At 34.0% G+C, this 25738-nt stretch overlaps 2 protein-coding genes across 15 annotated transcripts in view; both read left to right on the top strand.

The window, feature by feature from the left end:
- LOC126700115 (putative pentatricopeptide repeat-containing protein At3g25060, mitochondrial) overlaps positions 1 to 21784 on the top strand; it is a 46101-nt gene extending 24317 nt beyond the window's left edge. Inside the window, exon 2 of the mRNA XM_050398132.1 lies at positions 19844 to 21784. Within this exon, the coding sequence (XP_050254089.1) occupies positions 19844 to 21699 (1856 nt within the window). The 3' untranslated portion in view covers positions 21700 to 21784. The remainder of the gene's footprint in view (positions 1 to 19843) is intronic.
- The window catches only part of LOC126700110 (disease resistance protein RUN1-like), an 87478-nt gene that overhangs the window by 43117 nt on the left and 18623 nt on the right, over positions 1 to 25738 (top strand). For 2 of the 14 annotated variants that reach the window (XR_007647011.1, XR_007647012.1), the window contains exons 6-8: positions 6196 to 6536; positions 7348 to 7516; positions 7728 to 7965. Coding sequence is in view for 2 of the 14 variants with exons in the window: in XM_050398123.1 (XP_050254080.1) it covers positions 6196 to 6489 (294 nt within the window). In the remaining 12 variants the exon portion in view is untranslated. Of the gene's footprint in view, positions 1 to 6195; positions 6832 to 7347; positions 7517 to 7727; positions 7966 to 9251; positions 9433 to 10158; positions 10358 to 10625; positions 10761 to 10941; positions 11664 to 25738 lie in introns of those variants that run through there. The other 12 variants (XR_007647014.1, XR_007647017.1, XR_007647019.1 and 9 more) reach the window with 10 other exon arrangements.

The raw sequence follows: 25738 nt of genomic DNA, 5'->3' as shown, positions 1-25738 counted from the left end.
ATAAATATAAGTATAAATTCAATTTTTTACTCATTTTTGCAATATGTTTAAGTGGTTGATAGGGTAGAAACTTGTTCCCCATTTTTTACATAAACTTATCACCCTTTTTTTCTTGGCTCACGGTAGACCATTTTGATAAATTGTGAGGAAATTCTAGCATTTTGCCCCTATTTTGTAAAAAAATTGATAATATGCTCCTGTTTTGAAACTATATAAGTCCATACTCCTGTTTTGAAACTCGATTTACTCAAAATTGAGTTTAGCGTCGTTATAGGTCCTTAAAATGATGCTATAGGCAAAAAAAAAAAAAAAAACTTGCATGGAATTCGATTTAGAGAAAATCGCGTTTTAAAATGTCGTTATAGGTCCTTAAAACGTCGTTATAGGATTCCTTAAAACGTCACTATAAGGCTGAACTCGATTTAGAGAAAATCGAGTTTCAAAATAGGGACATGGACCTAAATAGTTTGAAAACATGGACATATTGCCAAATTTTTTACAAAATAGGGGCAAAAGGCTAGAATCTCCTAAATTGTGATATATTGGAGTGAGAGCAATTGTGAAAGTGGCCCTTGTCTTCCTCTTCCAGGTGTTTTTTTATTTTTTGGGATAGCTTCCGAGTATTTTCCTTTGTGTATGAAAGTCCGCAGAAATGGGAGTCCATGTGAAAATAGCTACAGAAGTTTTTTTTTTGTTTCTCAAAAAAAAAAAAAAAAAAAGCTACAGAAGTTGGTTTGAATTTGATAGTAAAAATAAAATTAAGAAGAAAGAAAAGGTCTGCACAGATGGTCCCCACTTGAAAAAGCAGCAAATTTAATTGGGTTTTAAAGTCCAAAAAACAATAATGACAAATATGAAATGACACTAACTTGTCTGACACGGTCAGCACAGTAACAAGGCCCGGAAAAGAAAAATAATAATGATAAACAAACGGATTCACGTTCCAAAATAATGGAAGAGGAGAATGTTAACAAACACTGATCGGTGCTCGTTAAGTGCAGAAAAAAAAGATAAATTTTTTTGTCAAAAAAGATTCCGAATAATACCTATAAAAAATTGAAAAAATGACATAAACTATAAAAAAAAATGACAAAATTTTGTCAGAAAAAGTAAAAAAAATTGTGGTTAACGAAAACTTTACTGGAGCCGTCAACACAATCCTATAGAAAAATATAAATGTTCTAATTGTTTAAAGCTTTTTTTAACAATTAATTTTTTTTTTGATGAGTTTTTAACAATTAATTGGTGCTTGAGTTGAGTGCCTCTATAAAATGTGTCGTTTTGCATATTTTGCTTTTGCCTTACCATATGTCCACATGGCCCCACGGGCTTAAACAACAACTAATGGCCAACTTGATATTTTCACACCATTAAAGCCAGACTTTATGGTGTGAAAATGGCCAACTTTACAGACAAAACCAAAGCAAGTGGGAAACTTCATTGCTGGTCTTCAACCCAAAAAAAAAGTTCATAGCTAATCACCTGGAAGTTCACTCAGCCTTGCTAGAGAAACTTAAATCTCTTATTGTTGCTCCCATTCTCTAAGTCTGCAACACTCTCTGGTACGCATCGCTTAACAAGCTAGTAAGTTACCAATTGCTTCCATGGCCACTCAAGCAACTTCCTCCTCCCCCTCTTCAACTTCTTCATCATCTTCTTCTTTTTCTTCTTGCCCTCCATGGAAATACCATGTGTTCCTTAGTTTTTGCGGTGTTGACACCCGAATGAATTTCACAGATCATCTTTATACTGCTTTGAAACAAAAGGGTATTATCACTTTCCGGGATGATGAAAAACTTGAGCGAGGAAAATATATTTCTCAAGAGCTCTTAAAAGCAATAGAGGAGTCCAAATATGCTATCGTTGTTCTCTCAACAAACTATGCTTCTTCAAGGTGGTGCTTAATTGAACTAGCAAAAATTGTTAAATGCAAGAAGGAGACTGGATTGACAGTTTTACCTGTCTTTTACCATATGGATCCCTCTGATGTAAGGAACCAGAATGGCATTCTTGCTGAAGCCTTTGCTAAACATGAGAAAGATACCAGGATTAACACACAAGATGTGCAAGCGTGGAAAGCTGCTTTGAAAGATGTGGGTGATATATCTGGATGGCATTTGGATGATAGGTAACATTTGACTTGAGTAATTTTGTTCATACTATTATCTTTTTGATTTGCCGAATCATACTATTATCAATATCTTAATTTTCTACACTAAAATTTTGCCGACTTTCCCATGGACTAGCAAGAATTTAAAAAAAAAAAAAAAAAAACATTTTCAAGTCAATCAAACCACAGAAAATTTCTGTTTATCTCCTGCATGTATATTATGAACTTAGGACATTATGTATAATATCAAATTGGACCCTGGTTGAAGAACATTTGGGTAGTTTGAAGCATGGTAGTGTATGTATATTAGTGATTTACTCAATATATACAAATTAAGACACAAACTTAGCAATTAATCCGCATTCTTTAAAGTGATTTGTTTGGTATTTATAGTTGACCCTTTAATGCCTCAATTCAAATTCTTGCCTCCTTTTAGTTCAAAATGTCTAATACTTATTTATCTGAAAAGCATGACAAGACTCATCACAGGACAAATGTGTTTAGACATCTACTTAATCAGTAGTTATTTCCAAAGTCTATAATAAGTAGGTTCTAATCCCATATATACTTTGTTTTTTTGGTAGATTTCTCATACGTTATTATTATTACTCAACTTTTTTTTTTCTCTATTTGGCCACATGATAAGAGAGTATTTAACTATTTATAGAATAACCTAGACTAACCCTATTCTAATCCTAGTAGGACTAGATTCTAGACGTGTAAGTATAAACTTTACACAGACCTTGCGACAAATTTGGCCCCTAATAGCTCTAAAATTGTCCTCATAATACATCTAGTAATGAATTTCTAATTATAATTAGGCACTCTCAATGTGGCTTAACGAAGCTAAGATTATGTTTATGATGAATGTTTTGTCTCTAAATGTAGCTAGATTTGTGTCATAAAAATTATTGTTTTACTATTTTCTTTGCAGGCATGAATCAATAATTATACAAAAAATCATTGGAAGGATATTTAGTGAGTTGTATCACAAACTCCCATGTGTTTCTGAAGACCTTGTTGGAATGGACTCTTGTGTGAAGGAAATGTTGGATTCATACATAGGTGAAGGGTTGGGTGGTGTTCGCTTTGTTGGGATATGTGGGATGGGTGGAATGGGCAAAACAACCCTTGCACATGAAATTTATAGAAGAATTTCTGGTAACTTTGAAGGTAGAAGCTTTATTGCTAATATTAGAGAAGAAACTAAAAATCAAGGTCTAGTTTCTTTACAAAAACAACTTCTTTCTTAGATCCTTATGGAAAGTGAAATAAATATGTGGGATTTTTGGGAGGGAAGCAATGTTGTAAGGAATACATTATGTAATAAAAGTGTTTTTATTATTCTTGATGATGTGGATGGAGATGAGCAATTAGAAGCATTGGCAGGGAAGCATGATTGGTTTGGTCTTGGAAGTAGAATCATTGTAACAAGCAGAGATAGCCATTTATTGATAAGATGTGGTGTGGATTACATATATACAGCCAAGGAATTGAATAATGATGATGCTTTGCAGCTTTTTAGTTGGAAAGCTTTTCATAAACCTCATCCTGAAGAAAATTATGTGAATTTGTCTAAGGCCTTTGTGAATTATGCTAAAGGCCTTCCTTTAGCTCTTAAAGTTTTAGGTTCTTCATTGTTTGCTAAAAAATTGAAAGAATGGGAAAGTGCCCTATATAAACTAAAAAAAGAACCTAATAGAAACATTTTGGATAAACTTCAAATAAGTCTTAATGGGCTTACAAATTCGGAGAAAGGATTGTTTCTAGATATTGCATGTTTTTTCAAAGGAGAGAACAAAGAATGCATAAGAGATATATTGGAAAGTTTTTATTATTCTCTAGACTACGATATTGGTGTTCTTATGGACAAATCTCTCATAACCATTTATGACAATGGAACTTTGTGGATGCATGATTTGCTACAAGATATGGGTCAAGAAATCGTTCGTCGGGAATCTCCTAAAGAACCTGGTAGACGTAGTAGGTTGTGGATTTATGATGATGTTATTCATGTATTGCAGAATAATTCTGTAAGTTGACTAGTACAAACTTGAACTTAAAAAAGTATATATATTGTTATAAAATTTTCTAACAATTTACCAATTATTCTAATTTTGTTGTTTTATCTTATTAGGGAACAGAGGTAGTTGAAGGCATAATGGTAAACATACCCATTCAAAAAGTGGAAAACCTGAGTGCTGAAGCCTTCTCAAAGATGAAAAATTTGAGGCTGCTTAAAATTAGTAGTGAGAAACTTCCAAAAGGCTTCATAAATGGTACTATGCAACTTCCAAAAGTCCTCACAAGAGGTAATGTGCAACTTCCAAAAGATCTTAGTTATCTTTCTAATGAGTTACACATTATAGAATGGTATGGATATCCTTTTAAATCCATGCCAACTAGTTTTCATCCAAACAAACTTGTTGAACTCAAAATGCATTGCAGTCGCATCATACAATTGTGGAAAGGAATTATGGTAAGATTTTTGCTCAAGAGAATTTGTATTTTCTTCCTTTTCTTTAATACTAGACTTTATCTAATAATTTTTTTTGGTTTACAACAGATTTTAGATGCGTTAAAACTTATGGATCTAAGTGACTCTCAATACTTGATTGAGATCCCGGACCTTAGTGGAGCCCCAAAACTTAAGCGATTGATTCTTCGACATTGTACAAGACTATATAAGATTCACCCATCTCTTGGAGATCTCAAACAGCTTATTCAATTAGATCTGAATGGTTGCGAATGTCTTGAAATCCTTCCTCACAAGATCAGCTTGGAAGCGCTTGAAATTTTCGATCTTGATGGTTGTCCAAGACTGAAGAAGTTTCCAAAAATTGTAGGAAATATGTCACGTTTGTCGAAACTTTGTTTGAGTGAGACAGCTATAAAAGATCTATCATTATCAATGGAGCATTTAACTGGCCTTATAGAATTGGATCTAAGAGAATGCAAAAACCTTTTAAGTCTTTCAATTGGCTGTTGTTGTTCGAAGTCTCTAAAAATTCTCACTTTATCTGGCTGCTCAAAACTTGATACACTACCAGAGAATTTGGGTAATATCGAAGGCTTAGAGAAGCTAGACCTGAGTGGAACTGCTATAACAGGGCTTCCTTTATCTGTTGTTCACTTAAAAAATCTCAAAGTACTATCTCTCCATGGATGTGTGGGGCTATCATCTAAATCATTCAATAAGCTCTTGAGTTTTTCTTTAATGCAACGAAAAAGAAGTCCTGATCCCATGGGCATGTTAGAGTGTTCTTTACAAGGCTTATGGTCTTTGACGAATTTGGATTTAAGTTATTGCAATATTCAAACGATTCCTAATGCTCTTGGGTCGTTGTCATCTTTAGAAGTATTAAATCTAAAAGGAAACAATTTTGTTTGCCTTCCTGAAAGTGTCATTCAACTATCTAATTTGGAAGAACTTGATTTGGCTGGTTGCACTCAACTTCAAATGTTGCCCAAGCTTCCATTAATAAATATGGTTTATATTGATGCAACAAGGTGTACCTCACTGGACACATTATCATTAAGTCCAGAATATCATTTTGGGCTCAAATTGATTTATAATCAAGGCAAAGGTGACCCGTTGTCAACAAGTCTAAGACATTATATCTTTGAGGTCTGTCTGTCTGTCTCTCTCTCTCTCTTTCTTGCATGTGAGTAAAGTTCTAAACGTCATGGTTTGTTTGTTTCAGGGATGCTGTCAAAATCATGAGATTAGTTTTACAGGTCTCACAATTCCTGGAAGTGAAATTCCGAATTGGTTTAGGTACCAAAATGTGGGGGCTTCAGTGAATCTGCAAGTGCCTTCACATTTATTATTAAGTAGCAAATTTATGGGAATCGTTGTGTGCGTTGTTTTTATAGTCTGCCAGCATCACCAACTTCATCTGCAGCAAGGGATTCTTTGTTTCGGTGTAGTCAACGGACATGATTTTTTCGGAGTGGTACATAGTTTTTCGGAGGAATTAGGTAAGATTGAATCATATCATCTTTGGATCGAATATTTTCCCTCTACATACTTCGAAAGCCGCTGGAAAGAAGAATTGGATGCTAATGAATTCGCCCAAATTGAGGTTACATTTAAAACCGAAGGCCTAGGCTGGGAGTTAACGAAATGCGGAGCCCATTTGATATTCGAGCAAGACATTGAAGATCTCAAACAAACTAAGCCTGGGTCTAGCGGCTGCACTATCACTCCTTATTATGAGGATGATGATTTAGGGGGCGATCCAGAGAAAGATACCAAAATCAAGGAAAGCCGTGATGATGAACCACCACACCCAAAGTGGACAGAGCACCCTAATCTAATTGAAAACTGGATTGGGAATTCATGCATGCAAGGACAAGGTGACTCTGATTGTGAGTGAGGAAAGAGGAATCCCAGTGAAAGTGGCAACTTTGATGAATCTGCACAGTTGAGAAACTTTTTTTTCTCTTTGATTTTTTTTTGTCACCTTTTTCTCTTTCTTATGAGACTAGTTTGCAATTGATTGTGTGTTCATCATTTTTGTTCAGTTATGCCAAAGGGTAAAATTAGCACTTTTGTTGTTCTATCTATAGTATTTGCTACAATATTTTCGATAGGAGAATACAATTGAATATATGCATCCCCACTTCAGTGTTGTTGTGTAATCAAATGGAAAGTAGAATATTTGGACCCTTTTGAAAAAAAAAAAGGCACGTGATTTTGTTTTTCTTCACGACATTAACCCTTTTGAAATCTGAAAATGGAGTCAATGAATTTTTTATTTTTTATTATTATTATTTTTTTTTTCAGTTGTATGAAGCTTTGGAAATTTGCTATTTGGTTTTCGGATTTTGTGTTGAGTTTGCCCTAGAATTGGGCCTGTAATAGTTGAATTAGGCTCCTGTTGTTTTTTTTTTTAATCCCAATATAAGAAACTTAATTACAATTATTTTTTTCATTTAAACCATTTGATTTTAGAAATGAAGTTTTGTCTAGAACTCCTGGTGTGTTTGTGTGTGGATTATCTTTTCTTATAATATTGTAGTTGATAGATTATCTTCTATCAATTAAATATCGTTATTTGTGTTATTGTTGATCAGAATAGTCTTTATTGTTGTGCTCTAAACAAACTTTTATTTTATTTGTTTATTTAGTTAAATTTGTTTTCTTTTCTAGTGTACAAGCATTTAGATACGATTCTAGACAATCTGGAATTAAAAACTTCTCATCATCTTATTTGTCATTTCGAAACCAATAGCAGACAAAGAGGCTACGCAATGCTGAATGGCACAGTTGATCTTACTACAACGACCACTACACTGTCTTTGAGTGTCTGTGGTGTTGATGCTGATGATGATGGAGTGGAACTAGGTTTGGTGCAATTTCTGTGGCTACAAGGAAACTTGAGGTTAATTAAAGTGAAAAGGGTAAAAAGCTTTTGAATCATATAGGCTGAAATAGCGGTTCCCGACTTATTTCTTGAGTTCTTAATTTTTTGGTTTCCCTTCAAAACACACACACACACATATATATTTTTTGGCTCTGCTGGCAATTCCTTTCCTTTAAATAAAATGTATTTTTCCAAGAAAATAGAACCTTATTGTGGTTTATGTTGTTTTGTATATATGTTTTTTGAAGGTACCAGTTGGAGCTATGCCAGAAAGCTTTGGAGGAGAACATTTTTGTTTATTTGGGGATAGGTTGTGGGACGACCACATTGTTGTACTGCTTATACATGAGCTGGGTCACTTGATAAGGAAGCCCCATAAGGGCATATGTGTCATCCTCGCCCCTACGGTGGCTCTAGTTCAGCAGGTAAGCTACTATCTATCATGTTGGTTTTGTAATTTGATAGTCAGTTTTGGCTTGTATTTAAGTTTGAGACAATATTTGTTGGTTATATGGCTAGTACATTGCACAATAATGAAGTGATGTGCTCTTTGGCTTGGCTGAGGTTGTAGGTATGTAGGCTGTGAGAAGCAGGTAGAATTGTTGCTTTTTAGTGCTTATCTATGCAATTTCTCATTGTGATTCTAGATTTTAAGAAGGGCCTTTTTGAATCTAGGTCCTTCAAGTTCACCTTGAAAGGGTGTTTGATATTTTACCAACAGAACCATGACTACACTAATGAAGTATGAACTCATGACCCCTTGAAATATATAAACAAAATCAATATAGGGCTAGACTACCTGATAATAGAAAAGCATCAATTCCCAGAACCAAGGATTCAATTCCTAGAAATTGACCAACCTTGATAGTGCAGAAATTTGGGCTTATTCTTTTAACAGCAAGGTGATATGTAGTGTTTTAGCAAGCAATAAAGGATTGTGTGGACTCTTTTATCTGTTAATTGGGTCTCATTTGTCAATTGATGATTGATAATTGTGAAAGAAAAATGCAAAACTATAATTATGATTTATGAGGCATGACCCAGTAGAACAAGAAGCTCTAATGAGGAATTTTACCTTGAGAGACTGAGACAACCGCACTGATACCATTCTTAAAGATATGGGAAATCAAACTTTCCACTACTTGCATAGTTGCCTTCAGTGCTCTTGTGCTCTTCCTTCTATCTTAAATTTAAATAAAGTATCTCATTTGTTTCTTATTCTCTTTGTGATTTGGTGAGAAATGATTTTTCCATCCTTTCAATCATATTAGCACTTACTTATTTTAAAAAACAAAAACTTTTCTTCTTTTTTAGTTTTCCTGTCAATCAAATTTTCCATAGTTGAATACTTTCCTACATGATCTGTTATTTATTGTTTGATTTGATCTTAGATCTGTGCACTTTTGTTAAGGACATCAAAAGTTAATTTTAGATCATATGTGGTCTTTTGCAAGTCAAATTGACTTGGGCACTCTACCTTACCAATTAATTATTGATAGGATGTGGATGTTGTGTTGAAAATTTAACCTAATTCCCATAACCTATGGGATGTGAAATTGAGGAAAAAAAAAAGAACAACCACACTACACAAATATTTATGTGGTTTGGCAATATGCCTACATTCACGAAGTTGCTGTGTTTTTCACTATGTCAAGGTGAAAAATACCGAGGTGCTATAGTACAATGATTTAGGCACCCATAATTTTGAAGCAAAAAAAATATACCCCAAACAGTGGGTCCAAAACAAGCTAATAATGATCTTGCTGGTCCAGGCATCTGCTCCATGAATTGAGGCTCACAAAAAATCTCATTTAAAAACGTAATGCATCCAAGACAGATCGGATCACAAACTGGATTGAACACAAAACAGGCTCCACATAGCCCAACAAGTTGATTATTGAAGATGTGAAGTTCAAGAATTTTATACAAAAGGGAAATTTTACCGCAAAATGGGTATTCACTCTTCAATAATTGATAGATTAACATTGCCAAAATGTATATATTTTCTATTCCTTTGGATAAACAACGTAATAGACAGCTTAAGGTGTTCGGGACCATTGTTGTTTGTAGATTATAGTTGAATTAGATTGGCAATGACAGAAAATAAATTTAAATTAGAATATGTGATTGCCAGCCCTTCACATCATTTTAAGTGGTCATAGGAAGTAACAATTGAGAGAAGCATACTGTATATGATCAGTGTGATATTGGGCCTAATGCTAGTGTTCACAGACACTTTAATGGGAGAATGTCCCAATTTGGAATTTTGTTGATAGATCTCATGTGCATGATTCATACTGTTCTCTACAGCTCAACCTGCACAGGAAAATGTATCCTCAAGATTTAAATGAGCCCATATTATTCCTTAATTTTTGGTTTGGTTCTCCATTTTGCAGGACATCAAATAGTTCTTAATTTTTGGTTTGGTTCTCCATTTTGCAGGACATCAAATAGTTCTGCTTACGGTCTTTATGGATTTCCTTGTTGTACATTAGAAAATATTTACAATGTTATGCTGGTATATTGGCCCTCAAGCTGTCAGTTTTTTTATTTTATTTTTTTTACTTATTTTGGGGGTGGGAGATGTGCATATTGCTGTTGACTCTGCCTCTCCTGCACATCATGCTCATGTAACTGATTAGATGCCTGTGAATTGAATATTATCTTTTGGATGTAAAGAGGACTTGCTGATGACTGTGCAGAAATGGTGGTTGGTTTTGCTTCTGCTGATGACTGTGCTGTTAAGCCTTTGACATGTTCAGCTGCTAAGTGGGGAAAGAGGCTTTTCATAGGATGTATTCCGATTGAAGCTACTGTTGATAATGTGCAGTTGTATTTCAGTCAGTTTGGCTATGTTTTGGATGTGTATCTTGCCAAGGTAAAAGTAGCTTATCTAGTTTAATTGAGAATGTGTGGATGGTTAGTTGATGAAAATATTACTGCATCTTTTTGCTTGGTAACTTTTTTCTAAATGCTTCATAGCTATGGCTATGAAGCATGTGATAAATGTATTGTTGAACCAGCTTGGGTTTGTTCAAGGTTTTAAAATGGGCTTGCTTGTAGAGTGATACTTTTACCACCTTATCTATATAGCAAAAATTCAATATTGTGCAACACTAGTAATGGCTGAAATTAAGATGTTTTAGATATGACTGCAAGAGGGAAAATGAGCACATGATGAACACTTAGAGGTGACAACAATTGGAAACAGATGAGAGGTTCTGCCAAATTCATCCTGGGACGAGAGTTGAAAATTAGTAGTTGCTCAGAGGCTTTTCTTGGTACTAACTGTAATTGATTGCATGGTTTTTTCATGTTGTTATTTGCACATCATGTAAGCTCATTTTGTACTGTAATTGCATATTCTGTGTTATATAATACATATTAGTAATTATTAGATGCTTTTTGGGTTTTGCCCATATGTTATTAGCATAACTAATATCGTGATGCATTTTGCTTCAGGATGAAAGAAAAATGTGTCATAGGGGGTCCGGTTTTGTGACATTGTCTGATGAAATTTCAGCTGATTACACTTCTCAAAAAATACATAGGATACTTGGGCAGACGTGTCAGTAGATATTATCATGATATATGATAGACGGGTGCTTGGGTCCAATAGGCACTCATGGGGGTAGCCGATTATCAAAGGAAAGAGCCTCAGAAGTTTCTTGTGCAGAGTGGTTTGGTGTGCTAATGTCTATCACATATGGTCTCAAAGAAACTCAAGAATCCATGGAGACGTCAAAACAGAGGAAATCAAAGTGAAGAGAGTGGGAAAGGATGTCAAGTTTAGAATGATGTTCAAAGGAAATCATAGTGAAGAGAGTTATCTTTTATATCTGGAGCGTACCACATTCCATCATTCATGGCTTCTGCTTAAAAGTTTTGCAAGTAGCTGGGTTTGTTATTGGTTTTATTTTTTTTAAAAGCAGATGTTGGGTAAGAATAACACCAATCTGATGCTGTAGTTTAGTCCGAAGACTCATATCTCTATGTAAAACTAGGTTGGGATGATGTAATACTGTTTTCAAATGGAGATGATTTTTTAATGTATTGGTCAGGGCAGGTGCCTTTGTTGTAGACTTGTAGTGGACTAACTGAAGTCTCAGTGTTCGAAGTGTTTCTGTTTGTAGCAGTAAAAAATTATGAGTTATCCAAAAAAGATAGAAGAACGCTTAATTCCATTTTTTTTGTGAGGATGCAACAAAAGTGTCCATCGGAGTAAGGACAAACACCCAATCCGTTATTGCATTTGTCATTGTATTCCCGCTTTTGCACCTTTGTATTCCATCCTAGTATTTTATGCCAAATAGTTAATTTTTTTATTATATGTATGATAGTATTTTAAATTAGTGGCATTTGCTCCAAATGATTGTTTTTTATTAGACCAAGACACCGTTGGTTTTTTTTTTTTTTTTTTGGCTGAATAGACACGGCTGGTTTTTGTTATAAGTAGGGATTGAACTTCAAATTTCTCATTTGACAACAAATAAACACTAGGTTTTTTTTTTTTTTTTTTTGAGAAACAAACACACACACACACAAGAGAGAGAGAAAGAGGTTCTAACATAAAGATATACCATAAACTCCACTCAAAAGTCATGGTATTAATTGGAACCTACAATAATGTTTTAAATTTAAACCTTAGAAATTGATGTGTTGACTTTTAAACAAATAAAAAGTAGTTAAAAATTTTATTTATTATATTATTGACATTGCAATAAGAACATTAATTATCATGTTCATCCATACTATTTTTTTTTTTTTTTTTGGGTAATAAATCCTTTGTAGAACTTATGTTGGGTACAGCAGAGTAAAAACTTTACTAAACAAAGTTTTACTCAACTAGTTCTATAAATTAATATGTCATCTTTTAAAATGCAAAGTAATTCGATGAATGTTGCAATTTTTATTACATAGATTTTACAAATTGATGTGTCACCGATTACCAAAACACATTTCAAACATTCATTTATTAGGTAGTTCACCAATCACTCTTTCAAAAAAAATCCATTAATCACATATATTGTCACATTAATTTGTAAGCTTGATGGAGTAAAAATTGTAGCACTTTTAACATTTTCCTTGTTTCTCAAAAAAAAGAAAAGAAAAAAGAAAGCATTTTCCTTAAACACCAAAAAAAAAAAAAAAAAAAAAAAAAAAGTAAAATGATTTATTATACACTATACACTTGGTGAGAAATTAATAATATTAATTGTAATATAAATTTATCATTTCTAATAATTAAAAATGATACTAGTGTTTATAATGTGATGATACTATTTATAGTTTTATATGGGAAACAAGTTAGCTGCCTCGCTTTTCTCTAGTGGCGCAGGTTGTCTTGTGGCAGAAAACACAACTCACTGAGAATAAAAATGCATAACCGGTTATATATGCGATGGATCATGGCCTCTCAATTTTTATTTTTTATTTTTTGTTGTTGTTGTGGAGAATCAGGATCATGAGTGGCATAGGGTTGCTTCCTTAAAGATTGTTCTAAAATGATAAAAAAAGAAAAGATAAGTGCACATCACTAGCTTTCTAATGGAGTGCAAGCATGTACAAAAAGCATCAACTTGCACTTAATGCTTCAATATTGCTGGTCCATATTAATTAAAAAAAGTACAATTATAATTTTTTTAGGAAGTAATTTATAATGTTATTGATATAAAATTTATTGTAAATATCATAATCCATTAACCTTAACATTTATATAGATACACACATTTTAAGTAGAAAATGAATAATTTGAACCTGACTTGTTTTATTTGAAAAAATCAAAAGTATCATTTGACCTAATGGTCATTGATGATGAGATACAAATATATAGAATGAAAACTATATATATTATTTATTTTTTGGATAAATGATGAATCTTTTGCTTTATGGTTTTAGATATATTTTTTTTTTTGGTTGATAATTTAATAGTTGGGAGAGGATTTTTTTTTTTTAATATAAACCATGGACATTATTATTAAAAATACCACGAGGTGTTAGTTAAATCATAAATCTCTTGACGTGAATGCCCATTGGATAATTTAATTTAGAGAAAAGATTCAAAGGGTAAAGTGGTAGTTTTACATGTCAGGTATGAAAAGAACAAATAAAAAGGCAATTCTAATCTCAATTAGCTAGTATTTTTATTCCAAAAAAGCCATTATTTGGAGAAGGTATTTGATAGGGGTGTTAATTCAGGTTAGCGTGTCGAGTTCATGTTGTATCGAGGTAGGGGTATTTGACTAAATTGTTCAATCCTAACCCAACCCATTTAATAATCATGTCATAATCTTTCAACCCTAACCCAACCTATTAATGAGGTGGGTTGACCTAATCCAATCCACTTAATATGCTTAATAAACAGGTCGTGTTGGGTTGACAAGAATGTGACACAACCCATTTTAACTTGCTTTATATTAAATATAATATCTATCTAGAAATAAATATTTTTTTGCATTCTAAAGTAGTGCATACACTTCAAGTTTTCAACTCACATTTAAAATAATATAGTTCAATTTCCAATTATATATATTAGGGTACGTAAAATTTGTAAAGTTTCAATTTCCAATTATACTTGTAAGTTTTTTGTAATTACTCACTTTTCATTTTAAGTTTAAAATATAGGTTGGATATAAAAGGTATTTGACAAATTTAAAATAAAATGAATATTTGTTTATTATACAAGTTAAACGGGTTGCGTTAAATGGGTCATTTTAGGTTGACACAAATAAATTGGCGTGTCAAATGTGTTTATTGCGGGTTATGCGGGTTAACCTTCTTATGACCTGTTTCTTTTTTTATCGTATTACTTTCGAGTTAACCTGTTTATGACCCAAACCCACTAAGGCCTAACCCTAACCCGCAAAAACTCCTGTTGGGTTTGTGTCGTGTTCACGGGTTGGGTTGAACATTGACACTCCTAGTATTTGGTATCAAACAATACCATATCAACAATATCAAATGAAAGACATCTGTTAGTGGGTAATTATTTTTGTATACATGTCTCTCATTTATTAGATTTGATACGGATAACATGGTATCATTTGATACAGAATGCTTTTCCATTATTTGAATTAGGAGGCAAAATCAGTAATTTCATGTGATGTAAATTAGGGTTTTGACTTTTGACCTAGATATTGATTGAAAACTTAATTGCGATTGGTCATAAAATGAGCTTCAATTGAATTCTAGGAGTTGGTCCCCATTTATTATTATGTACTTGACCACGTGAAATAATCCCTACAAGATAAGCTTGAAAGACTCTTATATTGATAATTAGATAGAAAATTATATTCCTCAAAAAAAAAAAACTATTATTTTGATAATTAGATAGAAAATTCAAATTTTCTCCAAAAAAAAAAAAAGAAAAAGAAAAAAATATAGAAAATTTAAAAGTCTATCACTTCTATTGATTTTAATTTATTTTTTATTTATCATTCCTTGTTGGGTTTTTAGAGTCTATTAACCGATCATGTTGTGGTTCCATATATTCAGATGTTTTTTTTCGAAGCAGATAACTTAAAATGTTTAAGAGGATTTAAACATGTTTGTGACCCAGATGTGATGTGGGCGTTAAAATGTTTATGATGATTGTATGGAAAACAGCTTGTTTAATTGGGCTGCATCAATAGAGTTTCATTTTGTAAATGTTCATATTTTTCACTAATATCATAAGTTTCTATGCTTATTATCATATATGTGTTCACAGCAAGTCTAAAATCTGGACAAATTAGAAGAGTTGCGATAGGTTGATGGCCAGGTACTCATAGTTGTCGTTGTTTTTGCAAGTATAGTTTTCACTAGTGATGGTTTTTGCAATTACAAAAATTAGCGTATAACCCATGCATATGCACTGTACAATAAAAAAAAAAAAATACAATTACACACATATATGGATTCAAATTACACTCTCTCGCTCTCTCTCTCTTAATTTTATTTATTTTAATTTCTTTTGGATATATACATGAGTTTACTCTTTCTTTTTTTCTTTCTTTTTTGTTTTTTGTTTAGACCCTTCATTTTTTGCACCTCATTAACTGACCTAGAACAAAAATTAAAAAAACTTAAATAGAACACATGGCGCAAAATTAAATAACAATTGGAATCCAATTTAAAACCTAATTGGATTTTCTCTCCGCTTTACCTATTAATACACACACACACACACAGATATATAGTCATCCTAGAAGGGAAATGTAAACTACTCTAGATTCAAATGTAAGTTCAATTTATTGGTTCTCATTGTAATATTTGAGATTTTGTAGCTACTTGTAGCTAGGGCTGTCCACGGGTCAGTTTGGTCAAGTTTGTGATTAACCCACAATTGAATTGATCAAATTGGGTGGGGAACTACCAAACCCATAACCAACACGTAAGGATATTGGGCTGGTAGGTTCGGGTAGCCTTGCCAGAAAAAGGAGGAGCGGCAAGATTTCACTAGTTCTGGTGGAGATCTTGTTAGATCCAAAGAGTTTTTCGCCAAATTGTACAGAAAATTCGTTGGATCTAATGAATTTCTGTCGAATATGGTGTATCTCCATTGGGTCTAGTTGTGATGATCATCGAAATCCAAGTATCTAGTTGGAAAAGTTGCTAGAAAGCTTGAAAAATTGCTAGAATTTATGTATTTTTGGTTGGATCTGGTTGCTTGGGTTTTGGGGGAGGAGACCTACAACTGACTCAGTGGCATCGAGTTTTTAAGGGTCGAGACTTGTAGCTAACCTCCTTAACAACCAGATCGGGTGACATTAGGTCTGGTCGGGTTTGGTGGGAGGATTGGGCTTGCAGCTGGGTTGGACACTCCTACTTGTAGCAAGAAGCAACGAACTATTTGATGCAATCAACTTAAAACAATCTAATGTATATGGAACGTTACTAAGGGCATGTTTGGTACATTGTAATAGAAATAAGAATTACAAAGAATAGACAGAGCTAGAAAGGAATAATTATTCCTATTCATTCGTTTGGTGGTAACTTGTTATGATAAAGTGTGGAATGCCATCATATTTAAGTCAAATTTCCTAAAATATTTATTTATTTACACTTTTTGAAAATTTTAATTTGAAATTTCGTTGTTCCATATAATTTTACCAATGTAATTTGTTGTTCCCCAACGACAGCTATGTTAAGAGGGAGGAGAAAGAACTAAAATTTTTCTACAAGCAAGTAGAATTATGGGTTTATATATTTTCTAGGGTGCTTAGGCCTTAGATGGAGAAATATATTATGGAAATACAAATTTTAAATGTAGAAATATAAACTTAAATTTATTTATTTTGTATTTTATAATAGTTTTTATGTGTAAATTGCATTCATTATTGTCATTTATTCTTCTTGACCTTTGGAAATTTTTGTAGAGACTAAATAAATGTAGATTTAGAAAATAATTTTATGCTCTATATTTAGTGTTAATATAAATTTTTTTCCCATATGTTTAATTAGTTTTCTAGGAACTTTAGAGTTTAGACTGCTTTCATATTTTCCTTTTACAAAATTTGAAAATAGGTCATTAATCAATTTATTACAAGTAAACATTTGAATATATATATATATATATATATATATATATAATTGATTATTCCAATCCCTTGATTTACTTGAAGCTTTCAATTCCCTGATTTTATTTTCACTTTTAGAAAGTGTCATACTTTTCAAAAGAAAAAAAAAATCATTTTATAAATGTCAAAAGTTATATAAACATACAATTATTGGAAGGAAAATAGAAACCTGGTTTTATAACTTTTTGTCAATTCCAATTCTTTAGTAGACAAATTAGTTTGATGAGTTCCAGAAATTTTAATTAGCAAAGTCTATTACTATTAAATATCCTTTAATAAGGAACCTGATTTCAAAATAGCACCTCAATTTTTCTTATTTTTCTTACTTTTTCAAGGTATAATTATACTTTAGCACACTTTAATAAAAAATTTCCAGCAAAATGCTAGATAAGTTGTTTCCAAATAGAGATGTGTTCATTTGGAAATAGCTTATCTAGATCAAATTGATCAGTTTTGAAAAGTTTTGGATCTAGTTGGCATTAGATCAAATCTCAGAATATGTTAATGGAATTTATTCTTAAAAAAAAATGATTAAGAAGTGACATCATAAATTCAAATTCTATCACTATCTATATTTAAAAAAAAAAATGATTAGTTTGGTCACCATTAATATTTTGTTTAAAAAAAAATTGGAGTAATTACACTTCACTTCCTTGAGATTTTAGGAGATAACTCTCTACTCAAACTTGAAGGAAAAAAACGTTTTCCCCCATTAACATCCAATTAACTAAATTTTATTAAATTGATATTAAAAATATTGTGTACTAACTTGCCCTTTACTTAAGGGCAAGGCAAGTTTCCAAAATTATCTTGTTTTAGTAATTAAAATTTAATGTTTTAAATTTTTAATTAAAATGTATATTAAAATATTAAGTGTGAATTTTGCTTATTATTATTATTTTTATCTTTTTACAACGAATTATGGAGGGATTTGTTGTTGCAAGAGTTTTGGTGCTTGATAAATTATACATTTTTATTCTAAATTTATCAATTAATTTTTACTAACCATGTTTAAACTTTAGTTAGAGATTCTTATGAAAGTGTTAACCATGAACTGTGTTAATTTTTTCAGATTTCAAAGGATGAACCCAAGAGAGTGCTTTTTCGGTTTGGACTGAAATGTATTCCTCCATGCCTCAAGAGAGTGCTTTTTCGGTTTTTCTCTTCAAACCATAAAATGTCATTCCCTTAAACCAACCTCATGTGATAGAATGTAATTAAAAAATTATAACAATAATGAGTTTGGATCTTTTAATTATAAGAGCACCCGCAGCAGATGTGCTAAATGTGCCAAATGCCAAATTTTTGGCACATTTAGCACACCAAACACAAAAATAGAGCTTTATCAGATGTTCCAAATGGTAAAAATTATACCACATATGAACAGTACCGTTTTATATTTGCCACTGTACGGACAAAAATGGTATACTGAATAATATTTTTTTATTCTCTTCTCTCTCTCCTCTCTCTTCAGTTTATTATTTTCTCTCCTCTCTCACCTCTGTTCTCTCTCACCGATTCTCTTCTCTCTCACGTCTGTCATCGCCAATCCATCATCGCCGATCGTCATCGCCGATCCTTCATCGCCGATCGTCATCGTCGATCTCTCACCGGTTGCATTTTGCATCGTCATCGCCGATCTCTCCAGGCATCGTCATCGTCATCATCGATCGGAATCGACGTGGGCATCAACGTTGAGGTGAGATCGGTGTGTTCGTCACGATCGTGGGCATCGACGTTGAGGTGAGGTGAGATCTTGATCGTGGGTCGCCGGTGCTAGTGGGTTTGAGTTGATCGGATTGTTTTCTGGGTTTTGTTTTGCAATGGATTGTGGCTGCGGCGGCAGAGGCGGCGGCGGCGGTGGCGACGACGATGGCAGTAGTGTTGGGGTGATTTGTATGGGGTCCGGCGTGGGGCCGTGGTTGTTTGGGGTGATTTTGTAATGGGTTTGTGTCATTGATTGTTTGGGTTGTGGTGGTGCAGTGGCGGCGATCGTGCCTGGGTTTGTGTCGTTGATTGTTTGGGTCGTAGTGGTGCAGTGGCGGCGATCGTGCCTGGGTTGGTGTCGTTGATCGTTGGGGTGATTTGTAATGGGGTCCGGCGTGGGGCCGTGGTTGTTTGGGGTGATTTTGTAATGGGTTTGTGTCGTTGATTGTTTGGGTCGTGGTGGTGCAGTGGCGGCGTGGGGCCGTGGTTGTGGCTGGGTATTGATCAATCAAAGTGGTGGTGGTTGTGTGGTGGTGGCTGTTGGTTGTTTGCAGTGGCTGTTGATTGTGTTTGATGAGTTGTATATATTATTTTAATGTGTAGGAAATATTATTTTAATGTATAGAATTGTATAATAAAACATCTGATAAATGGGATGTTGTAAAATGGTGTGGTAAAATAATAAAGTAGGTCTTTGATGTTGTAAAATAGCATAATTTTTGCCACATCTGCTGTGGATGCTCTAACACGTGCCATTTCTTCTATTGTCTTTTTACCGACGGCTATAATCTAAAACTCTACAGTAACAATAGAGTTAAGAAAATCAGCTTCGTATACATACATGCATTTCATTCCATGCCCAAACCGTCTTAGACCTCTCCTCCTAGTCTGTAAAGACAAAGCATCAATATCTAAAGCCCATGCACTCATGCTCTTGACCGGCCTCTTCATGCATGGAAGCTCCAATGGTGGACTCATGACATCCTACGCAAATATAGGCGACATTAAATCTGCCCGAAAAGTGTTTGATGTATTGCCTCAAAGAGGCGTAGGTGCATGGAATGCCATGATCGTTGCGTATTCGCGTATTGAGTACCCAGTTGAAGTTCTGAATTTATATCGTCAAATGATTTTGGAAGGTGTTAGACCCGATAGCTCAACTTTCACGGTGGCCCTCAAGGCGTGCACGAGGTTGTTGGATTTGAAAACAGGGGAGGAAATTTGGTGTAGAGCGATGGATTGTGGGTTTGAGTTTGATGTGTTTGTTGGATCTTCTGTTTTGAATTTGTATGCAAAGTGTGGGAAGATGGATGAAGCAATCGTGGTCTTTGATTGGATGCTGAGAAGGGATCTTGTCTGTTGGACAACTATGATAAGTGGGTTTGCGCAGAGTGGGCGGCCAATTGAAGCGGTTGATATGTATAGGCGAATGCAAAAGGAGGGAATGGAAGGAGATGCGGTTGTGATGGTGGGGTTGACACAGGCTTGTGCAAATCTTGGGGACTTAAAATTGGGTCTTTCTGTTCATGGGTATTTGATTAGGAAAGATCTTCCTATGGATGTTGTAGTTCAAACTAGCCCCGTGGATATGTATGCCAAGAATGGACATTTGAAGCTCGCTTGTCATGTTTTCAAGAATATGCCTTGTAAGAATGTCATATCTTGGGGTGCATTGATATCTGGCTTTGCTCAAAATGGTTTTGCAGGGAATGCACTTGATTTATTGGTAGAGATGCAGGGTTGTGGATACAGACCAGATTTGGTGTCTCTTGTAAGTGCACTTCTAGCATGTACCCAAGTTGGGTTTTTGAAATTGGGTAAATCTATACACGGATATATTGTGAGAAGGCTTGATTTTGATAGAGTTTTAGGTACTGCAGTGATTGACATGTATTCAAAATGTGGAGCACTTTCTTGGGCACGCACTCTCTTTGATCAGATAAACTCCAAAGACTCAATCTCTTGGAATGCAATGATAACCAGCTATGGAATTCATGGGCATGGAAAAGAAGCTCTGTCTCTCTTCCTAGAGATGACAAAAACAAATCTAAAACCAGATCATGCTACTTTTTCTTCCCTTCTCTCGGCCTTCAGTCACTCAGGTCTTGTGGAAGAAGGTCAATACTGGTTTAATCGTATGGTTAGTGAATATAAGGTCCCTCCAACGGAAAAGCATTATGTTTGTATGGTTGATCTTTTGGCTCGTGCAGGTCGAGTTGAAGAGGCTTGTGAGCTAATAGATTCCATGAATGCTGAACCGGGGCTTGCTGTTTGGGTTGCTCTCCTGGCAGGTTGCTGCAAAAATGGCAAGTTGTTGATTGGAGAGATGGCTGCAAAAAAGGTTCTTGAGTTAAATCCAGATGACCTGGGAATTTATTCTTTGGTCTCAAACTACTATGCAAAGGCGAGGAAGTGGGATGATGTAGCTAGTGTTAGAAAAATCATGAAAAAGACGGGGATGAAGAAAGTGCCAGGGTATAGTGTAGTGGAAGTGAAAGGAAAACTTCATGCTTTTCTTATGGAAGATAAGAGCCATCATCAATATGAGAATATGGTGCAACTTTTGGATAAGTTGGATCATGAAATGAGGGCTATTGGATATGTCCCAAAGACTGAATTTGTGTTGCATTCCCTTGATGAGGAAGTCAAAGAAAAAATGTTATGTAATCACAGTGAGAGGCTTGCTATTGCTTTTGGTCTCTTAAACACAGGGCCTGGAACCAGATTACTGGTCCTAAAGAACCTTAGGGTGTGTGGGGATTGCCATGAAGCAACCAAGTTCATTACGAAAATTGTGAACAGAGAGATTGTTGTGAGGGATGTGAAGCGATTTCATCACTTCAAGAATGGGATCTGCTCATGTGGTGACTACTGGTGCAGCCAATGTGCAAAGATTTCCTTTCTCTTTGCTGGATTTTTCACAGCTGGTGTGTTGAAATATCAGGGTAGGATCTGACATCTCTTTAGGAAAGCAAGTTGCTAATATTATAATGGGTAGTGGAAGAGACAAGCAAGCTAACATCGCAATTGCTTGCTACTACCTTTAAGGTGTGTATAGATACAGCTTGGTAACCAGTACAGTGCTTTGAGATGGTCCCATCCAACGTATCCATATCCGGCTGGGTTGTTGGCAGAATTTGGGTGTTGATATACATCTGCCACTTTATGAATTTCCCCTTTATACTATATGCATCAGCTAAGTTCAAAGAGTTTTTGTGGAAAATGATACACTTTCTTTATTGCTCATGATAGATGCAGATTGTTGAAAGGATTTACTTATGATTGGAATGCCAAAGAAAAGGACGTGGGGGGTTTTTTTAAATCCAAACGTCTTCCCATATGCTTAGCATCAACAAGACTGATTTGCCACTAACAGCTCCGGTAATTAATCCTTTTGAACTCTTAATTATTTTTTTTCTCTTGCTTTCTAGTGTCAAAGGCAATACATTTTTTTCATCTCATAATATGGTGGCTTTTACTTCTGCTGCATGAAAATTCAAAATTTTTGAGGATATTATTTGGTTTGACATTCACAACATGGATTCTCTAACAAAAGCAAAATCGAAAGAATAGACACAACTTAGGGAATTTCATATGTTTATTTTTTCTGGATGCTGTTCACATATCCTAGTATCTAGTTGATAATATTGACCATTACAGAAATGATTTGAAGAGCAGTCCTTTTCCAACTGTATCTGGTAATTCATTTTAGTACATCACTTGTGGCTACATACATACAAACACATATATGTATGATATAATTGAATTTAGTGGCTAGTAGAGGTTGTGAACTCTTCAGATCAGATTCGGTGTATTTTCTTCCCTGTTTTGGGGAAGAATGCCAGATTTCTGAGCTTATGCAAAGGATACAATTCCCTTTTCTTCTTGTAGTCATGGACTAAAGGATAGTGGGGATATGCTCAAGTGGCTTCTGGATGTGCTCATTAAAATTCTGGGCAACATTAAGAAGTTTGTGTGGAACTATTGCTTGATGGCTGATTGTGCATACCTTTTGTCATTTAGGGGATGTTAAGGGTTATTTTCACTTTTCCTCTGCTTTAGTAAGTGGTTTTGTATTGTATTCACAGCCAATAAGGATTCAACATTTGTAAGGGGTCCACCTCCTCCCTTGGCTTATAGAGGAGAGGGGGATTAACCTCCATAAAGAACACAATTCATCATTGTGAGATACTGTTCATTGTTTATCCTTTTCCAATATCGGTAATACTAGTTGCTAGAGGTAGAGGATTCCCTGCATCACCTGTGGTTTTTCACTCTTCTTGTTCATGCAAAAGGGTTTTCCATGAAAATATTGTGTTATTCTCTTTACATTCTCATCATTTACACCTCCAACACTCAAAAGCCCGTTTTTGATACAACAATGACATCCAAATGCATGGATAGTTAACCAATCTAAACCCAGTGCCTTGAAAACCCATTTATAAACCCTAACTATCCCATACATTTATAGATACTTAGCTTCCCTATACTTTTTGATCTTCCCTGCCCTAGTGGCATCGAAATTGAAGGCCATAGGTTTACTTTATGCTAGAGACAACTAGTTTTATGGCTAGCACAACCAAGTTGTCGGCACTTAACAAAAGTAGTGGAGAGGGAGGAGGAGGTGAGCTTAGAGAGAGAAGGTGATAACTTTCAGTATTAGAGAGAGAATGTGTTAAATTTTGGAAATAAAAGATATTGCTGGCAAGGAGCTCGTTTAATGACATAACTAGGAGTGTTTTTTTTTCACCATTAGATTTCATGAAAATCTATGTTTTAAAAAATGTTAAACTCTTGTAGAGTTACACTAGGTAAAAAAGTGTAACTTGAACCTATCTTATATTTTTATGTGTGAAGTAAAGAGTCAATTAATTACCTATCAAAAAAAAGAAGTAAAGAGTCAATTAATTAATAATTAAACCTATGCAACTTGGTCTCATATGTCTAAGGTAATTTGGTTGTTATTCTAGCAATGAAATTCACCTTATATGTGGAAAAACTTGGAAAGGATTTTGCTCCCAGATATGTGTGTGGGATTGTAGCCCTTATATGATTGGTCTTGTAGTACAACATATACACTTGGACTTTGAAATTTTCCGAAGTTTGAAACCTGACCAATTATTTTTTCTATTATATTGTTGATGATCTCTGAGGTAGTGACAAATTTTGCTGATTTTGTGCTGTTTTCTTGATTAGAAATCTTTGGAAATTATGCTTTTAGGTATTTGGAGTTTGTGCTGAGTTTTCCTTGAAATTGGGCCTGTAAAAGTTAAATTAGGCTCCTTTTGATGCAGGCCTTTTTGTTCCCAAGTTTGCTTTTTTTATGTGTAACTTATGTTTATTAGCTACAGAAAGAAAAAAGAGGGGGAAAAAAACTCTTAGGCAGCTGGTAGACAAAAGCTATAACTGCTTTGAAATTGAAAATTAATTGGTTATACTTCAAATAATTGTAAATCACGTTCCTTGGTTTTTGTAATTTAGTTTTAAGAGTTATATCTACGTGGATGAAGTATTGCCTATTTGTCTTCACTTCCACTATGCAGATATATTGTGAGAAGCTTGAGTTTCTCTCTCCATTCTCTCTCTCCATTCTCTTGATGCTGGCTCATAGGTATCAATAATGACCAATTTGTTATAATGACGAACAAGTTACTTCTTGCTAGAGAACTTTCTCTATTTATATTTTAATGTTGCAATATATAAGTATATGACATAGAATTTATTCAAAAGAGGGTATAAAAGATACAATGCTAAAGAAAAGCTAGCCTTGAGTGGACCTCCATTTTGGATACAATATTAAGAAACAAAGGAAAGTATAACTTAAAAGGAGAAGAAAACAGCATAAATGAATAAAAATAGTACCAAGACCTATGAAGTCCATATAAAATTTCAGCAGTAAGTGCACTGCTCTTGGCCAGAAAGCCAACCTGCTTTTTAAAATAGATTGAAAATATTGTATAAGCTCAAGTGTATAAGCTCAAGTGTATAAGCTCAGTATGTTTCTATGCTGAATCCTGAATCCTGTCCCAAGTGATTATCATCTACATTGATATGTTTCCTTATGGCATGATAGAATGGGTAATTACAACATAATTCGTTGGTTGTTTATTGCTAAAAATACTAATAAAATTATCAAGATAGCTTTTACCCATATCTTTTAATGGATTTTATGGTAAAGAGATATTTTTTTTGCATTTTTTGATTTTATATTGTATTATACAGCTCTAGCTGTTTGGCTTGGATGATGATATAGTTAATATACTAATACTTATTCACTCCATGGGGTATGTAGTTGGCTTTTGCCTTGCCATTATTTTCCCAAGATGATTTTGTAGTTTCGTGGGATAATCTTTTGAAATTGAAATTTATTATATTTTCATGAGAAAGAGCTGTCTCTTATTTACTTGTCCACAGAACATTAACTCACTGTTTTCCAAAGGAAGAAATGGTACTTCCAAGTGTTTTTCTTGAGTTTTTGTTGCTAGAATACTTCCAAGTGTCACAGATAATGATATTTGCAGGTATCAAGTTATGTCTTGATCACATTTACCACCTCTTGTTGTTGCAATTAGCAATATCTAGCAAATCCAAATGCTTTTACAGCTGCTTGCATCACTAATTAACGCTGTAGGATTGTGAAATAATTAAATTTGATGGATAGTTGATGATTGTTGCAGTTACTTTATGAACTTAGCTCCAATTTTAGATGCTTACATACTGAAGCTATACAATATCCAGTTAACTGTACAGAGATGAGTGTTTTTTGTGTTTTTGACATTTTTCTTTCAGGTTTAACAATTGCTTACACTAAATTATAATAATAAGCTGTTGTAATATAATTAGTTAACTTCTTTGAGTTTCTTGCTTGTATATTTCTCTACATTGAACTGCATTCTCATGTTTTTTTACGATGAAATGTTGACTTTTAAAGTTGCTTGCATTTCAGGATCCAGTGACAAAACAACGAATTGGAATTGGAGTTGAAATGTATAGAG

Source organism: Quercus robur, chromosome 9 (assembly GCF_932294415.1).
Source record: "Quercus robur chromosome 9, dhQueRobu3.1, whole genome shotgun sequence".
NCBI classification, from domain to species: Eukaryota; Viridiplantae; Streptophyta; class Magnoliopsida; order Fagales; family Fagaceae; genus Quercus; species Quercus robur.
The sequence above is the reverse complement of the archived record's forward strand: the minus strand, read 5'-3'. Positions and strand labels throughout refer to the sequence as shown.